At 41.9% G+C, this 17639-nt stretch overlaps 1 protein-coding gene across 1 annotated transcript in view; it reads right to left on the reverse strand.

Annotated features, from left to right (window-relative positions):
- Window positions 1–17639, reverse strand: part of LOC308288915 (multiple epidermal growth factor-like domains protein 10) — a gene marked incomplete at its 3' end in the record, with an annotated part of 138144 nt that overhangs the window by 109855 nt on the left and 10650 nt on the right. Inside the window, exon 2 of the mRNA XM_080730389.1 lies at window positions 15485–15577. Within this exon, the coding sequence (XP_080586515.1) occupies window positions 15485–15577 (93 nt within the window). The remainder of the gene's footprint in view (window positions 1–15484; window positions 15578–17639) is intronic.

A 17639-nucleotide genomic window follows, 5' to 3' on the forward strand; every position in this document is an offset into this window, starting at 1 on the left:
GAGAGAGAGAGAGAGAGAGAGAGAAGAGAGAGAGAGAGAGAGAGAGAGAGAGAGAGACACAGAGAGAGAGAGAGAGAGACAGAGAGAGAGAGAGACAGAGAGAGAGAGAGAGAGAGAGAGAGAGAGAGAGACGAGAGAGAGACAGAGAGAGAGAGAGAGAGAGAGACACAGAGAGAGAGAGAGAGAGAGAGAGAGAGAGAGAGAGAGAGACAGAGAGAGAGGAGAGAGAGAGAGAGAGAGAGAGAGAGAGACCCAGAGCATTGTTGGCCTTTTGTACTTTGAGTTGAAAGCTTTTCAACCCCCCCCCCCCCTGATGGGGAAATGGGGACATTCATCATAAGGAAGTAAAGCGGATGAGTTTTTACACGGCCTTACAACTCACTTTTCTCTTTGCATTCCCTCCGTATATCCGTACACTCTGCTCAAAGACAGTGTCTCCTTTGTTGGAAGTTTTTTTCTTTTTTTCTTGCTTTTATTTATAGTGTAAGAGACAGCAGAGGTCCTCTCCGGCTGGAATCAACAACACAGGCATGTGCGATGTTAGATTATGTGGATTTGCCTAGCAGTGCATGGTTCTCAAACCTTTTCATGTCAAGGAGGACCTCGTACGGGCTGCGGAACCCCAGCTGTGCCAGGGACCCCAGTGCCATTAATTTTTAATTACACAGCTAATTAGGAAATTAAAATAGACCCAAAAGTAATACTGTATAACAACTTGGAGGTGAACAAGGCTTCACTCGAGAATTCACTGTCCGTTCAAAACATGTACAGCATACAGAACAGCTGCTGGCTCAGACCCACGTAACAACCAACTCAAAACTATTTCCTCCTTCCTTTTCTCCTCTCTTTCTCTTCTCCCCCAACTAGCTCTCTTGCTCTCCCTAGCTGCTAGGCAGAAGACGTTTTTTCAGTCTTACAGTAACACACGCACGCAAAGTGAAGGATTTTATTTAGGTATTATATGCCAGGGAAAAAGTCGCCTCGGAAAACAACAGGAAGTGTGAATAGAATCAATACTGGGCAGGGACGTGCTGGCCATTGGGAAAAGCGGGACAACTCCCGAACGGCCGGTTCATTCCCGGCCGGTCCAGGCCGGCCATTAGGAAAAAATTAAAAACAAAATGTCGGCCTTCGTTCCATTTTGGGGGCTGGGCGGCCAACAAAGTAAATCGTCACTGTCAGGCAGAAACCTTGTATCTCCAAGTTTCAAATTTGTACATTTTTTCGCAAAGCAAAGCCCTGCTTCATCATACAAGGCCGTCACACAAAAGTAGTGAAAACAGCAGATCTACAAGCACACAAAGCCTTGCGCCGCGATCGGCTGTTTTCACTAATTTCAAACATTTTTAAAATGATAAATACAAAACAAACGGTTTTGGACATAAAAGGTTTCCACCCGACAACGACGAAAATAACTCATGTAATTGGCCCACTGGCTTGTCACTTGTCATGATCTGAAATGGCAAATCTTTGAGTAGCAGCAGCGCTATAGAGAGAGATCTCTCTCTATAGCGTGCAATGAGGGCCTCTGCAACTCTTTTTCCCGGGGCTGAATCAGGGTCCTTTCCTACTCCTCATTCACAGATCTGCTCATCATTACATCACACTGTCTAATCCAATCAGAGCTCTCGCTCAGTAACGGAATCTGCTGATTCAAGCTAATTATGTCACTGTATAATATTGCACTATTGTATCCCTATGGGTGGTTTTGCATATCATTTTGCTTAGCAAGCATGCGTGTACCAAATTCAGGGAACATCTCAGAACGCAAAGCCCTTTAACGCAGAATCTAACTTGTATTCCATTTGTTGCAATAAATGGTTAAATCTACTTGGACGTGAGGTTTTCCTGACTAAATAGAGAGTACTGTTTGGCCAAAGGAAAGATTGTGTGTTTGTTTACATGGCTGCCATGTTGGACCTGGCAACACACTCAAGCAGCACAGATTGATATGAGCCATGCTGGTGCTCTTTGGTGGAGTCTTTGATCAGACAGTCCCAGACAGTTTGGCCCAGATCTGGGCTCCTTGCTGGCTGTTATGGCTCTCCTCCGGCATCGGCAGGTGGCAGGCAACAGTGTGTGCCAAATTAGGGATGTTCCTAGCGACTAATTTCACTGACGTGTACACGACAATTGTGAAACCGAATATTCGTATATCCGAGAATGAATTGATGAATTTATTTATTGACATTAACATGCAGAAAATAGCAGAACATTGACTTTTATACCCTGAGAAATCTCGTAGCTTGTCTGACTGTCAGTACAGGAAGTGATGTCACGTGACATCCTTTTTATGCCCATATATGAGTCATTCTGTACCACATCACTGTGACTCACTGACATCATGTGACATCACTTCCTGTACTGACAGTCAGACAATACTGACAGTCAGACAAGCTACGAGATTTCTCAGGGTATAATGCGACCTTCGGTCGCAATTAGGCTCAGAAAAGTGAGTTCATTGGCCTCTGGACATACACATCATCGTCCAGGGGAGGGTGTGGTTGTAGGGGAGGGTTATCAACTTTACTGTTACTTTCCACTGTGTATCGTTTGTTCCAATGCACAATTTACCATTTACTACTTTGGTTGTTGCGTTCCAAAAGAGGCGGAAATTAACAGGAAAGTGCCTGAACAATAGGAATCTAGGTCTCTTATCTTTGCAAGTCAAAAGGCTTCAGAAAATGCCATAGCTCACTGGAGTGGAGATAGATCATAGAAACGTCCTCTGGCTGAGTACCTGTGAGGATTCCTCACTCTGGGAAGGTAATCAAGCAAGTATTTGGGAACAGAAGCAACTAGGATCTTGAAGACCAGACATGGCGAGAGATGAGAAACTATTTCCCTCCACTTTTGTTTCACAATGTTTCTATGTCAGGGACCCCTCAGAAGCAGAATTTGAGTTACAAATGTTCACTTTAAAAATACATATGTTCAAAGATTTGCATACATTTTCTTGACTTTTCAAAAATAGCAGATCTACAAGCTCGCAGTGCGGCACTCGGTGCCGCGCTGTGAGCTTGTATATCTGCTATTTTTCAATAGTTAAAGCATTCAATAATTCTAGCCCTGAATGGCTTCCCAGGCTGTACTGAAGTATAAGATGAGACCTGCCGTTCAGTTTTAGAAGTAACCTCACAAGCCTGTTTTGGGGGGGGGGGGGGGGGGGGGAAGGGGGGGGGGGGGTCTGCTGCAGCTTTGTCTGCAGTGACTTGGAGATAGCCTTGTACCACTGAATGAAAGCACCGGCCAGGGTCCTGTTTGGGACATATCATGTCCAAGAATCTTGTTCTTGTAAGAATAAGATGGGCAGAAAGAGGACTCTTAATTTTACAGTCCGATGAATTAAGTGATTGACCAATCAGAATCAAGCATTAAACCAAGCTGTGTAATAATGCAGTATAGCCTACAACTATACAAAGATATATCTGGCCATGTGAAGTTACATATCATGACATGGTAACTACACCAGTGGTTCTCAACCTTTGGGCCGGGGCAATACAAAGATGTTATGATAATATAACATTAACACTAATATAAAATAAATAAAACAAGTTAAAAAGGTATTTCTTTTCCTTTCAAACCTTGAAAGAAAGGAATTTTCATTGTGATACGGATAAATAAGAACTCCACAATTTAAAAATAAAAAACTGAAAAGGTGAAGTCAGTTATATACAACAGCAGTGACAACAGGAGAGGAATTAATTGGTATAATGATTAAATTGCAGAGAAATTGGGGTAAAAAGCAACAAAAAAAAAAACCTAAAAACTAAAAGAAAACCACCAAGGCCTGAAAGAGAGCCGTCCGTCTGGATGGCACAAAGACATTTGTTTCCTGTGTGCAATGTCTGTTTTGGTGCATCACTGTGTGTGTGCGTGCACGCGTGCGTGCGTGTGTGTGCGTGCGTGAGTGAGCTGCATTACAATATACTGTGGATTCACACATGCAACCGTTTATTCATAAGGTCGTCAAAAGTGAAGTGATTTTGTGTCCATTCTCTTTAAAACTAGTGAAATGAATTGCTTGGATATTGGAACTGAGGTCCCATCAATAAAACGGCTTTGACGTTTCCTGGCAAGCACACTGGTAAACAACTACACTGCAGTATTCCATGACACCTGAAGCAAGCAAAACTAACTAAAATGAATGGACGAACAATCCAAACCAAGCAGTGATAGTTGGTCCCTTTGAGTTTTAAAGGAGCACTTTTTTATGAATATAATTACATTTTGTCCAATCTGTATGGTCGCATGTTAATACAATATAACTTATACAATATGTATGGTAGATTATGTTGATACAATATCACTTATGTTTGGTAGAGTATGTTAATACAATATAATTTATACAATCTGTTTGGTAGATTATGTTGATACAATATAATTTATACAATCTGTATGGTAGAGTATGTTAATATAATACAATTTATACAATCTGTTTGGTAGATTATGTTGATACAATATAATTTATACAATCTGTATGGTAGAGTATGTTAATATAATACAATTTATACAATCTGTTTGGTAGATTATGTTGATACAATATAACTTATGCAATCTGTATGGTAGAGTGTGTTAACTTATTTCCTGCTATCCCCGTCGAAACCAGAGATTTCCCGCTGTACCGCCCTGCCATTAGCTTGTACAGTAATTAGCTTTAATCATTATGAAACAATTAAAAGTATGATCTCTGTTTATAGCCGATTCGGACTCTTTAGGCCCGCCTCCTTACTGTATCCGGCCGTATTTCCGGTTTTGACCGGATCTAGGTTTCCGTATCCGGTCTAAGGGTCAATCGTAGCTCCGCTCCCATAGGTTTGCATTGTAAACAAGGAAGCTGCCTGCACGGCTATAACATGGTCTTTTTTCACGCAGATTTTTTTTATTTGGAATCTGTTTGATTCTTTTACCTGCCTGGCATATGATCTGCGCACATATCGTCTGCTATGTGCGCGAACGTGCCCTCGCAGGACACGTTTTACATGAGTTTTTTCTGTAAACAGTGGCAGATACAGCGGATACACAGATATTTCTTTTTCCAATGGGATTGTTTTTTTCAAAAGCTGCGGTCCGGTCTGCAACGCTCGTACATGTTACATGCACAGATTGTGCGCGATGCGTGCACGTGCCCACGTTAAAAGGTAAGGACAATTTCGCAGTTGCTGAGTTCAGGCTATGTTTAAAATGGCAGAGAAAAAGTTAATGACTGACAACATTGTTTTTCGACTTATGTTGTTCCCTACCACGCTTTCAGAGATAACCTTAAAAAATTCATAGAATATTCCAAGATGCGGGAGGGCACAACAGAGTCGGAAAGTCCCTGTCCACTCGCGACGATCCACTCAAAAGATATCCGTTTTCGTGTCCACCTCACTTTCCACCACTCGTCCCATATATAGACTCTCACTATAAAGCTTTATCCTTTTTTTCCCCCTAAAAAACCCCCAGAAACACTGATTTTGGTCTGCATACACCATCAATGTGGGAGGAAGTGGATTAAGAAAAGGGAGGAGCCAAACTAAGTTCCTGTTACTACACAAAAAAGGAGGATCTGCCCCCTGAGCCAAGAACTAACTTTTTTTCCCCTTTTTTGTTTTTGCCGAATGCTTTCCCAGATTGGGCCATGACTTTGCGCCCCCCCCCCCCCCCCCCCCCCCCCATGGTCCCCTCCCTGCACCCCCCCAGGCTCTGGAACAGCCTGAATGTGCTTTGAGTTTGGTGTGATTTGATCTAAAGCTCATATTTTTTGGGGGGGGGGGCAGCAAAGTAATGAGACTCAACACAACGTCTCATATTATCAGAGAGACGCTGGCATGGCAGTGCAGAGTGCATGCAGAGCAGCCAGAATGCTCTGATGTTGCGGCCAAAATGTCATTAAAAGTTTGTTGCTAACTTCATTCTGACCAAACACCAGGGCCATGCTGATGCTGCTGGAGCCGTTAATTAGACCTGACACTTCAGCAACGCTGAGTCCATTCATCAGCTTTCTGCGCGCGCGCGCGCGTGTGTGCGCGTGTGTGCAGGGGCGTCACACCAAATTCTGGGCCCTGCGTACAAGGATTCACTGCGGGCCCCCCATGAATGTTAACTATTGAAAAATAGCAGATATACAAGCTCACAGCGCGGCACCGAGTGCCGCGCTGCAAGCTTGTAGATCTGCTATTTTTGTGAAATTGTGAAATTGTGAAACCGTGTGCAAGAAACGCATGTTTCCATGTCAGTGATGCTCAAACTTTTTCATGTCAAGGACCTCCAAAATGATATGAATTTGGCCACGGAAATTTGGCCACGGAAAAGTTAATGACTGACAACATTGTTTTTCGACTTATGTTGTTCCCTACCACGCTTTCAGAGATAACCTTAAAAAATTCATAGAATATTCCAAGATGCGGGAGGGCACAACAGAGTCGGAAAGTCCCTGTCCACTCGCGACGATCCACTCAAAAGATATCCGTTTTCGTGTCCACCTCACTTTCCACCACTCGTCCCATATATAGACTCTCACTATAAAGCTTTATCCTTTTTTTCCCCCTAAAAAACCCCCAGAAACACTGATTTTGGTCTGCATACACCATCAATGTGGGAGGAAGTGGATTAAGAAAAGGGAGGAGCCAAACTAAGTTCCTGTTACTACACAAAAAAGGAGGATCTGCCCCCTGAGCCAAGAACTAACTTTTTTTCCCCTTTTTTGTTTTTGCCGAATGCTTTCCCAGATTGGGCCATGACTTTGCGCCCCCCCCCCCCCCCCCCCCCATGGTCCCCTCCCTGCACCCCCCCAGGCTCTGGAACAGCCTGAATGTGCTTTGAGTTTGGTGTGATTTGATCTAAAGCTCATATTTTTTTGGGGGGGGGGCAGCAAAGTAATGAGACTCAACACAACGTCTCATATTATCAGAGAGACGCTGGCATGGCAGTGCAGAGTGCATGCAGAGCAGCCAGAATGCTCTGATGTTGCGGCCAAAATGTCATTAAAAGTTTGTTGCTAACTTCATTCTGACCAAACACCAGGGCCATGCTGATGCTGCTGGAGCCGTTAATTAGACCTGACACTTCAGCAACGCTGAGTCCATTCATCAGCTTTCTGCGCGCGCGCGCGCGTGTGTGCGCGTGTGTGCAGGGGCGTCACACCAAATTCTGGGCCCTGCGTACAAGGATTCACTGCGGGCCCCCCATGAATGTTAACTATTGAAAAATAGCAGATATACAAGCTCACAGCGCGGCACCGAGTGCCGCGCTGCAAGCTTGTAGATCTGCTATTTTTGTGAAATTGTGAAATTGTGAAACCGTGTGCAAGAAACGCATGTTTCCATGTCAGTGATGCTCAAACTTTTTCATGTCAAGGACCTCCAAAATGATATGAATTTGGCCACGGACCCCCATCTCAAAATATTTAGTTCCAGGGACCCCCCAAGAAGCAAAATTTGAGTTACAAATGTTCGCTTAAAAAATACATATTCAAAGATTTGCACATATTTTCATGACTTTTACAAAATAGCAGATCTACAAGCTCGCAGCGCGGCACTCGGTGCCGCGCTGTGAGCTTGTATATCTGCTATTTTTCAATAGCTAAAGTTATAGGGCCCCTCCACCTTGGGCCCTGGTAACTCAGTCCCACTTTCCTACCCCTTGTGACGCCCCTGCGTGTGTGTGAGTGTGTGTACGTGCGTATGTGCATGTGCGTGTGCGTGTGCATGTGCATGTCAAGCAGGATAATTAATCAATGATCCCTTGTGTGCGAATAATCATTTTGAGCCTATTGAAGTGCAGGGTTAAATGTCCACAGCCGTAAAATGTTGTCCTGGTTTGTGTTTTTGTTTATTTGTATTTCATATAGAGTAGCCAATTATTTTTTACCCCCTTTTTTCTCCAGATGTAATAATTATACCAATGAATACATGCATACTGCTGTTGTACCATTCCGTAGACAGAGAGCCTCCATCCTACTTAAAGGAGTAGTTCACCCCAAAATGACTTTTTTTCTATTGATTAGCTGATGCCATTGTATATATATTTTGTTGTATTTGCAGAATTCCTAAGACATGCATTATGCTCACTGCATGTTGAAACGTTGAAAAGCCTAATCCAAATATTGGATCAATTGGCCCAGGAACGTGACAAAAGGGGCTGAGCAATACATAGAAAATAAGTAATGTTTAAGAAAGCCATTTACCATGAGAGGGAGTGGGTTGTTGGCTGATTTACCACTGTTTCAGGGTTTTGCCACGAGCCGCAGGCGAGTGGCAAAGGGTTAATTTGCTGGTGCCCATGGCAACCTGCCATTTTGCCTACCTTTGAGGTCCTGGCGTAAAAAGTAATCAGAGTAAATGTAATGTATGTAAAGATCTTTTCTTTCAGTCAGGACCGTTTTTTAACAATCCTGCGCCACAGCGTTTGTGTGACGGCCGGTATAAAAGGCCGCGGTTTGAACGTGAAAGTGATTTAAAACCTGGATTAGGAGAAAAATGCATGTTTGTGCAGCAGCTTTGCATGCATGTCTATTAGCGAGACAGCACTTCCCGGTCACGTGATCCCGTGCTGCATTTTGGGAAATGGAGTTGTTTTCATCACTGCGGTAGTACAGTTCAGGTGCTACAGTACAGTATAGTTTACTGTATGACGCGTCGAACGCATCGATAGGCACACGTAGACATCAAAGAGATTGACGCTTTGACACCTCGTGGGCATCCGATGAGTTAATTCGCAAAAAAAAAGAAAAGAAAAAAACACAAAAAGTTAAAACACGGAGATGAGAGGTTTCTGCCCGACAGCAGCGTTATTAACACACAGCGTGTCAAGCCCGACTTAAGTGGGATTTCAAATCCGACCGCCAAGTGCTTTTACCGACTTAAGTCGGGATATAACGTTTCCTATTGTAAACCGTAGCATGCGGTCTGGTGCGTTCATGGAGCCTCGAAAATCAGGTAAAAATCCTGACAGAAGCTACCGAATGAATTGATTATAATACCTGGCAAGATTCTACTGCTATCCTCACTGATTAACATAGAACACAGTGTTGACATGAGAAGAATGTCAATAGTACAGTTTGAGCACAAGGACAGGAAGGGAAAGTCCTCAAACTGTTACTCTCTGCTGCTTTAGAAAGATTTTTGACACATATCGAAAACTTTAGAAAGAAACAATGTTGTGAAACGGAACAGTCGACTGCATAATGACTACATTTACTTTTGGTACTTTGAGTGTATTATTATTTTTTTTAATCCCACTACTTTTGTACTCTTTACTCAAGTCCAATTTTGAATACTGGACTTTTACTTGTTACAAACTATTGCAATGTGGTATAGATACTTTTACTCAAGTAAAAAAATGAAAAATGTGAGTACTTCTACCACATCTGAGAGACAGAGAGAGAGAGAGAGAGAGATAGTGCGTGCGTGCGTGCGTGCGTGCGTGCGTGCGTGCGTGCGTGCGTACGTGCGTGCGAAAGAGAGAGAGAGAGAGTGAGAGAGAGAATGTCTACACTGTGGTATGTAATATTAGAAAAGGAGTACTTTTCCCCACCGTGTGCTGTGCGTGTGATAAATGGCAGAGTGGGCACCATGGTGGGCAGAGTGGGCACCACGGTGGGCACCACGGTGGGCACCATGGTGGGCACCACTGACAGCTCTGCTGATGCAATCTGCAGCCTGGACATAATCATTACATCACATGTCGCATTGTGAGCTTGTGGATCGGCCAACTTTTGTGCAACACCCTTTTATGACAAAGTTAATCTACTCAAGCAGTTACAAGGTTCCTGTCCGACGACATTAACGATTATCAAATCTAAATCTATCTCTGCCAGGCTGGGTGGCCTAGCTATACCCAGGGCTGTGGAAGTCCTTGGTTTTGCAGCCGTCGAGGACATGAAGAAGACGCAATTATTCCTAGTTCCCCAAAGGAGGCACCGCTTGCTCCACCACAAACTAGCGCTCCTGGTCTCAATCTTACTGAATCTCAAAAAAACTGTGACATTTTATATATATATATATATATATATATATATATATATATATATATATATATATATACCGTATATTTTAAACACGTTTTCCAAAATTACGTCAATCGGGCCAATGGTGCTGGAGATTAGCTGTACACAGACGGACGGACACACGGACGGACAGACAGCCTTCGGTCTGGCACATACAAAAATAGTGAAAAAGCCGATCTACAAGTTCACAACGTGTCGCATCGCATCACACTTGAGTAAATGTACGTAGGGGTAGCTGCCAAAAAGGGAAAAAGGGAGGGAAATGCAAAACTTCCCCAGACAGGGAGAAGAGCGGAGAGGCGATCAATCTGACCTCAACTCTGTGTCATTTGAAAATCCAAATGAGAAAGTGATGAGCACTGAGACGATGTGAAGGAGGTTACGTTTGATATTTCAGCCCAATCTCTCAAGACAGATTAAAGCGTTTTCTTTTTAATGGAATGGGTTTCCAGATGGAAAGAATTAGTGCTTATATTTCAGGGACTCCAAGACAGACAGGCGACAGGTTTAATGCTCCAATATGAGGAGGACACCTTCTATTCTGTGGTGAGTTTATTAACCATCTAAATCCTTCAGTTCTCAAAGATTAGAACTTTCTTATCTTCTTGTTCGTCATCTCATTTGGGGTGCTATTTAAACTAATAATACCGTTGGTTCTTTTGCGTGACACTCTTGTGCTACAAAATAGCACATTAAATCATAAACAAACAAAGCAGTATAAAACAAAAAACATAAAAAGTTGAAATATGGATATACAAGGTTTCTCCTCTCTCTTCAGACTCTGCCAGTGGTGTAAAGTAACTAAGTAACATTTACTTAAGTACTGTACTTAAGTTAAATTTTGATTTGTCCATTTTATTTGTATTTTTGTTCAAACCAAAAGTATCTCAGACATAATCATCAAACAAAAAAGGCTCTTTATCTTATTTTTTTTGGTCTCGGTTTATTTTGTTGTTGTGTAGGTGGTGGGTTTTTTTTTGCACTTAAAAAAAAAAATCAAGATGTCCATACAGGGCCATGACGTGAAAAAATGTGAAATGACAGTGAATTTGTTTTCTGGAAGATGAGTGCATGTTAATTTAATAAAGTATAAAAAAAAAAAAGTTAAATTTTGAGGTATTTTTACTTGAGTATTTCCAATTTCCAATACTTTTACTTCTACTCCACTCCATCTCGGACCCAATATTTTACTCCACTACATTTACAGTATTTGAAAACTTTACTTTTACTAGTTACTTTGCTGATATACATGATTATATTATGAAACCTATACATTAATCCACTTTAGCCCTATTTTATACCTTGGCTATTTGAAAATAGCCGATCTACAAGCTCACAACGTGTCACGATGCGATGCGTTGTACCGAGTGCAGCGTGGCACCAAGTGCCGCGCTGTGAGCTTGTAGATCTGCTATTTTTTGAAAAATCGTGAAAATTTGTGCAATTTTTTTTTGAAAAACCTATGTTTCTATGTCAGTGGTGCTCAAACCTTTTCATGTAAATGACCCCCAAAATGATATGTATTTGTCGGACCCCCATCTCAAAATATTTAGTTCCAGGCACCTCCCGCAGAAGCAACATTTTAGTTACAAATGTTTGCTTAAAAAAATACATATATTCAAAGATTTGCACACATTTTCACGACTTTTCAAAAACAGCGGATCTACAAGCTCGCTACAGCTACAAGCTAGCTAACAGCGTGGCACCGAGTGCCACGCTGTTAGCTTGTATATCTGCTATTTTTCAATAGCTAAAGTATAACATGATTAAGGCCCCTTCACCTTGTGACGCCCCTGAATGTACAAATTATTGATGTTTTCTGTACATTTTATTTTTTAAGGTTCTTGCATTTGATGTATTGATGTGCTGTCCTCGCTTATTGTGAATGGCTCTGGATTAAGAGTGTCTGCTAATTGATAAATGTCTAAAGTGTAAATTGTAACTTGTTAATTAACAAGGGACACTAGCAATGGATGGCAATCCAACACATTCTCACTTAATTCCTGACAGACCAAACGTTACCATGTGACTCGGCAGGGCTACCCTCGTGGTCACATGTTGACTGGGGGGACGTAAGTCTCTATCAGCAACGCTCGGCTTGGCGGTTTCTCTCGTGGCTTGAGTCCGCTTTAGACCAGGGACGTGCAGAGAATGGGCTGGGGCAGGGGCTGAAATTTCTAAAAGGGCCTTTTGGTGAAAATATCGAAAATAGAAGACCTCCAAACTCCCAAAGCGTTAATGTTTGAAAATAGCCCAGGTATAAAATAGAGCTAAAGTGATTAATGTATGTTGTATAATATTATAATTTATCTGCAAATTAACTACTGTAGTAACTAAAGTTTTAAAATAAATGTAGTGGTATAAAAGTGCAACATTTGGATCAGAGATCCAGTGTGGAGTAGAAGTAAAAGTATTGGAAATTGGAAGTACTCAAGTAAAGTACAAAACAATTGTACTTAAGTACAGTACTTAAGTAAATGTATTTAGTTATTTTACACCACTAGGGTTGGTCAATCACTTAGTCACATCAGCTGTGTAAGATGAACGTTGAAGTGTCAATGCAAAGGTCTTTGACCTCATCACTAAATGAAGGGAAGAATATGGAGGATTTGGGCCAGAAGGACAAATTCATATAAAAAGCACGAGTAACAGTATTAGAGAAAGGCACTGGAGATCTTAGCCAAATGCACTTAAAGATGCTAATCAACATTCTAATGGAGTCTGTGTTTATGTCAGCTCTCCTTCACATAACCACTTAAAACCATGTATACTTTGATGAGGGGGTCACTCACCGCCGGTTGAAACGATGAAACCACAATGTATGTAGAATTTGACTCTTGTCTATACTTGCATAATGTGGGGATATGTGATCTTGTTGTCCTGAAACTGACGTCATCATATTTCATGGAACGGAGTGCATTTAATCTCGTCTAAGCCATTCCAAAACAGTCGTTAAGCATGAGATTTATGGACCGTGAGATAGGGAAGGGCGTATCCATACTGAAAGTGTTCATACGTGCAACACTGTAATTTCCTCTTGAGTATCGGTCGCCACATTGGCAGAGGTTGTGGTTTGCCAGCCAAGGAGTGTGTGTGCAAAGTTTGGAATGGATAGGGACCAAGCCCCCAGAACCCAGGGCTAGATTTGAAGCAACCCCAATGGTGGCCAAAGTTGGAACTGCAGCCTAAACGCGCATTTTGGCCCCGGCCCCTCCACTCCAGACAATCCTTCCTCTGAGCGGAGAGCAGCGTGACATCATTTTGGAACCAGAGCTGGTTCCAATTTCCCCCAGAATGCACCTGGATTAGCTACATGCTAGCACGTAGCCGTTGCTTCAAAACGCCACTGAGCACTTGCATTGAAATGATAGTGGGGGCGGGGCTCGTCCGCTCTCTATTTTATATATACTCTATGATAGGAAGAGTCTGCAAAAATAATAATAATAATAAATTTTATTTGTATTGCACTTTTCATTCAGTGAATCTCAGAGTGCTACATACATTTCAAGGAGAACACATACTAAAAGAATAAAAAATTATCAAAGTCAATAATAAACATTAGCAGGTGGATTCAATAATCAATAATCAAAAAATCAAAAATAATATAATGTTATATGACGATAATATGCAGATTTTAAAATACAAAGATAACTTAAAACTATAAACTAGAAAAGGCCTTCCTGAATAAAAAGGTTTTTAGGCAAAAAAAGCAACCTCATGGTGGCGGTAGAAGAGGGGTGTGTGAGAAATCAGGGGCGGAGGTTGTGGTTTGCCAGCCAAGAAGTGTGTGTGCAAAGTTTTGCATAAATAGGGGCAACGGTGCCGGAGATAAGATAGGGCCAAAAGTGTGACGTGACGTGACAGACAGACTGATAGCCGATGGAGGTTTTCATAGTAACTTGCGACCTAACGGTCGCAAATAAAAATGTTACATTTCCTCTTATGATGAGTGTGTACATCTAATGCCGACAACCCAGACGAGACCCGATGAAGCCGGTCGATTTGACTTATGGCCCAAGGGTGTGCCACCAAAACTGTGGGAGGAGTAGATAAAAAACAACGTTTATCCGGAAAGATGGGATGAATAAAGTCGGTACTATAGAGTAGTGAAGTGTGACGTCATTTACACATCCTACCTGTTTCGCGGTTTTCTTCCCCCATTTTTCATATCGCGGCATATAAGAACTGTGTTCCAATTATAAACAAATTATCTCAGCTGTTTGACTCTTATGGATATGAAGAATCAACCGATGGTGAGAAAACGCTAATGTTACTGTCGCTGAATTATACACAATACAGGCCTGTGTACAAGCTCTTCGTAATCCATTTTAACCATAGACTCATTGAAAACACACGTCATTGGTTCTGGTGGTGACTGATATTGTCCTTCTAATGTGTGAGGGGGCTGTGTTTTTCTACTTTTTGGTTAGTTATTTGTCCCAAAAATCTATATTTAACTAAATAAAAAGACTAATTGAAAAAGCACAGCCCCCTCACGCATTAGACGAACTTACAGTCAACAGAACCAAGGACAGGTGTTTTCTAATGAATAACATGGTTAAAATGGAGTTTGACATTGAAATGGGTTTATATACAGTAGGACTATTGAATCAAGCATGCCGGGTGCACACACAAAAGCCCAAGTACACATTAAAATAAACCCATTAGTGTTTTAAAGTGAAATATCACAACCACAACCCTGTATGCAGTAAAACATGGAGTGGAGCTCTCTGAAGTGGGACACATTCACAGTGTCTAAAATCAGCGGTTCTCAAAGTGGGGTCCGGGGGGCCGCCAGGGGGTCCCTTGAGAAGTTTCCAAAATCACTTCAACCACTTCGACCCAATATCACAGGCTATTTGAAACTAGCAGATCCACAAGTTCACAACGTAGAAGCGAGCTTGTAGATCTGCTATTTTCTGTAAAATCTTGGAGGGAGGAATAAACATTTTGAATATATATATTTTTTTACATTTTGAGCAACACCAATCTTGTATGATGGTGCAAGGCACAACATATGGTCTCTGTCGGGTATAAACATCATAGTGTACGTCCAAAACTATTACTTTTCAGGATGCAAAAAGTAGCAGATCTACAAGCTCAAAATGCATCGTTTTGCACTGTGTTTCGAGCTTGTGAATCTGCTTTTAAAGATATATGTTTTCGGTGGGGCTTTTTCTGCCTTCATTGATAGGTTATATACATGCAGTAGATAGAGAGGAAAATGGGGATAAACAGGCGGGGAGTGACACGCAGCAAAGATCGTCTGGATCAGTGCTGAATCTGCTACTTTTGATACTTTTGTGTGAGTGTGATCAAATAGGTTATTATTTTGTTGGGAAAAGAACCCATAAAAAGTTGGAATAGGGAGAAAAGAGCTTTCTGGCCGATATGTTCAGATGGCGGCCCGCGGAGTTTAAGAACCATCGATCTAAACACAAGTTTGCATGTTTGGTAGTATACGGTAGTTTGCGTGGAGTAATGTGTACTCACCACTGGAGCAGTCCACTCCACCCCAGCCTGGTTCACACTGACAGGCGTCTGGAGACACACAGCGTCCATGGTCACACTCCTCCGTGCACAACGCTAGAGAGAAGACAGGAAGGAAGGAAGAAAGAAAAAATATCACTCAACACGTGCATAGGCCCTCTTCCAATGTAAGGTCAGCTAAAAATCTTTAAAAATAGCAAGGACATTCAACTCCAACTTTTCTTGACATTCGTTATATGTGGAGCACAGGGACGTGCAGAGAATGTTAGAGAGGCAGGAGCTGAAATTTCTAAAAGGGCCTTTTGGTGAAAATATTGAAAATAGCCGACCTCCAAACTCTGCACTGCAACACTTTGTGAGCTTGGAGGTCGGCAGTACTTGATACCACACAAAACTAAGCATAAAAAAGGCAATATTGGAGAAGTGGCGTAACGGCATGGATTTCTACACAGAGAGGGCAATTCTTTCAACATAAGATGATGCCTTCAAGTTCAGAGTTCTTGAATGCCCCCTTTCATGTCTATGTGTGCACGTGCCTGGTGGAGCATACACACAGAAGGCTGTACCTCCCAGCCTAGTATTGGTTTTTGTATTAGTATTGGCACCTTCAGCATAACCTTGTCTTGAGATCTGGTACCATGAGCAGATGTATTGGGTTCTAGAAGTTTTGTCAACATGAGCAAACTTCACCAGGTGTTTTCAGGCCAAGGACCCTCTGCATTCTCGAGCTTGTAGATCTGCTATTTTTGATGCTTTTGTGTGACACTGTATAGTAGGGGTCTTCAACGTTTTCAGGCCAATGACCCCTTAGTTGAGAGAGAGATGAAGCAGGGACCCCCCACTACCTTTTCATAGATTCCTATAGTTTCATTGGTTGACAGCACAATCATCAGTGTATTTTGGATTCATGTCAATTCGTGTTTTCTGATGTTTAACCACTTGAACGGTCAATACTTAATAAACTTGACCTTTCACTCTGTAATTAGTCTGCTCTTTTTCCCCTCTCCACCAAAGCTCTTTGCTGAAAATAGCCGAACTACAAGCACTTTAGCCAAAAATAGCAAATCTACAAGCTCACAACGCTGTGAGCTTGTAGATCGGCTATTTTCAGACACTGAAAATAGCCGTGTCCATATTCTGAGAACTTTAGCCAAAAATAGATTTGCTATTTTTGGCTAAAGTTCTCAGTGTATGGACACTAGAGTTCAAGTGGTTAATATAAAAAAGGAGAAAAATGAATTCTATCACTCAAAGATTTGGAGGACCCCCTGTTGTAACTCTGAGGACCCCCTAGGGGTCCCGGACCCCCTGTTGAAGACCCCTGCTGTATAGGATCCAGTATGACGTTGATAAAATAAATAAGGAGATAAGAGGTTTCTGGCTGGCAGCAACAAAATACAAGTTGAAATATGGATGTAGAGTGCAGGTCTTCTGTCTGACAGCAACAGTATTATGCGTAATGGAATTATAAGGTCAAACAAGAGAGTGTAATTGCGTAGCTTTATCCTCAAACTTTAAATAAGAGAATATATTACATTAATCCATTTAGAACGGGTACACATTATTGTGTATCATTATTTTATGCTTTAACCATTGAAAAATAGCAGATATACAAGCTCACAGCGCGGCACCGAGTGCCGCGCTGCAAGCTTGTAGATCTGCTATTTTTGAAAATTCGTGAAAATTAGAATTTTGACCAGATTCTATAAGTGTCTTTTGAATCCTTCTAAGGTTTTTAGAAAAATCTATGTTTCTATGTCAGCAATCTGCCCAGCCATCGTCAAAGAAAAGGTCCTTTTCACTTAACTGGAGCTCAGTTAGTCTGTTCTTGAGAGACTACTATGTCAGTGGTTCTCAAACCTTTTCACGTGAAGGACCCCCAAAATGATATTTGTTTGGCCACGAACCCCCATTCAACATATTTAGTTCCAGGGACTCCCCAGAAGCAAAATTTGAGTTACAAACGTTCGCTTTGAAAATACATAAAATACATAAAATAGCAGATCTACAAGCTCGCAGCGCGGCACTCGGTGCCGTGCTGTGAGCTTGTATATCTGCTATTTTTCCCTGGTTAAAGCATTCAATTATTCTAGGCCTAAATGGGTTTTAATCTAATCGGTTGGTATCAGAAAAGAAGAAATGTACACATCGCCAGAGT

The sequence above is a fragment of the Nannobrachium achirus genome (assembly GCF_963921795.1).
Source record: "Nannobrachium achirus genome assembly, chromosome: 7".
NCBI lineage: Eukaryota > Metazoa > Chordata > Actinopteri > Myctophiformes > Myctophidae > Nannobrachium > Nannobrachium achirus.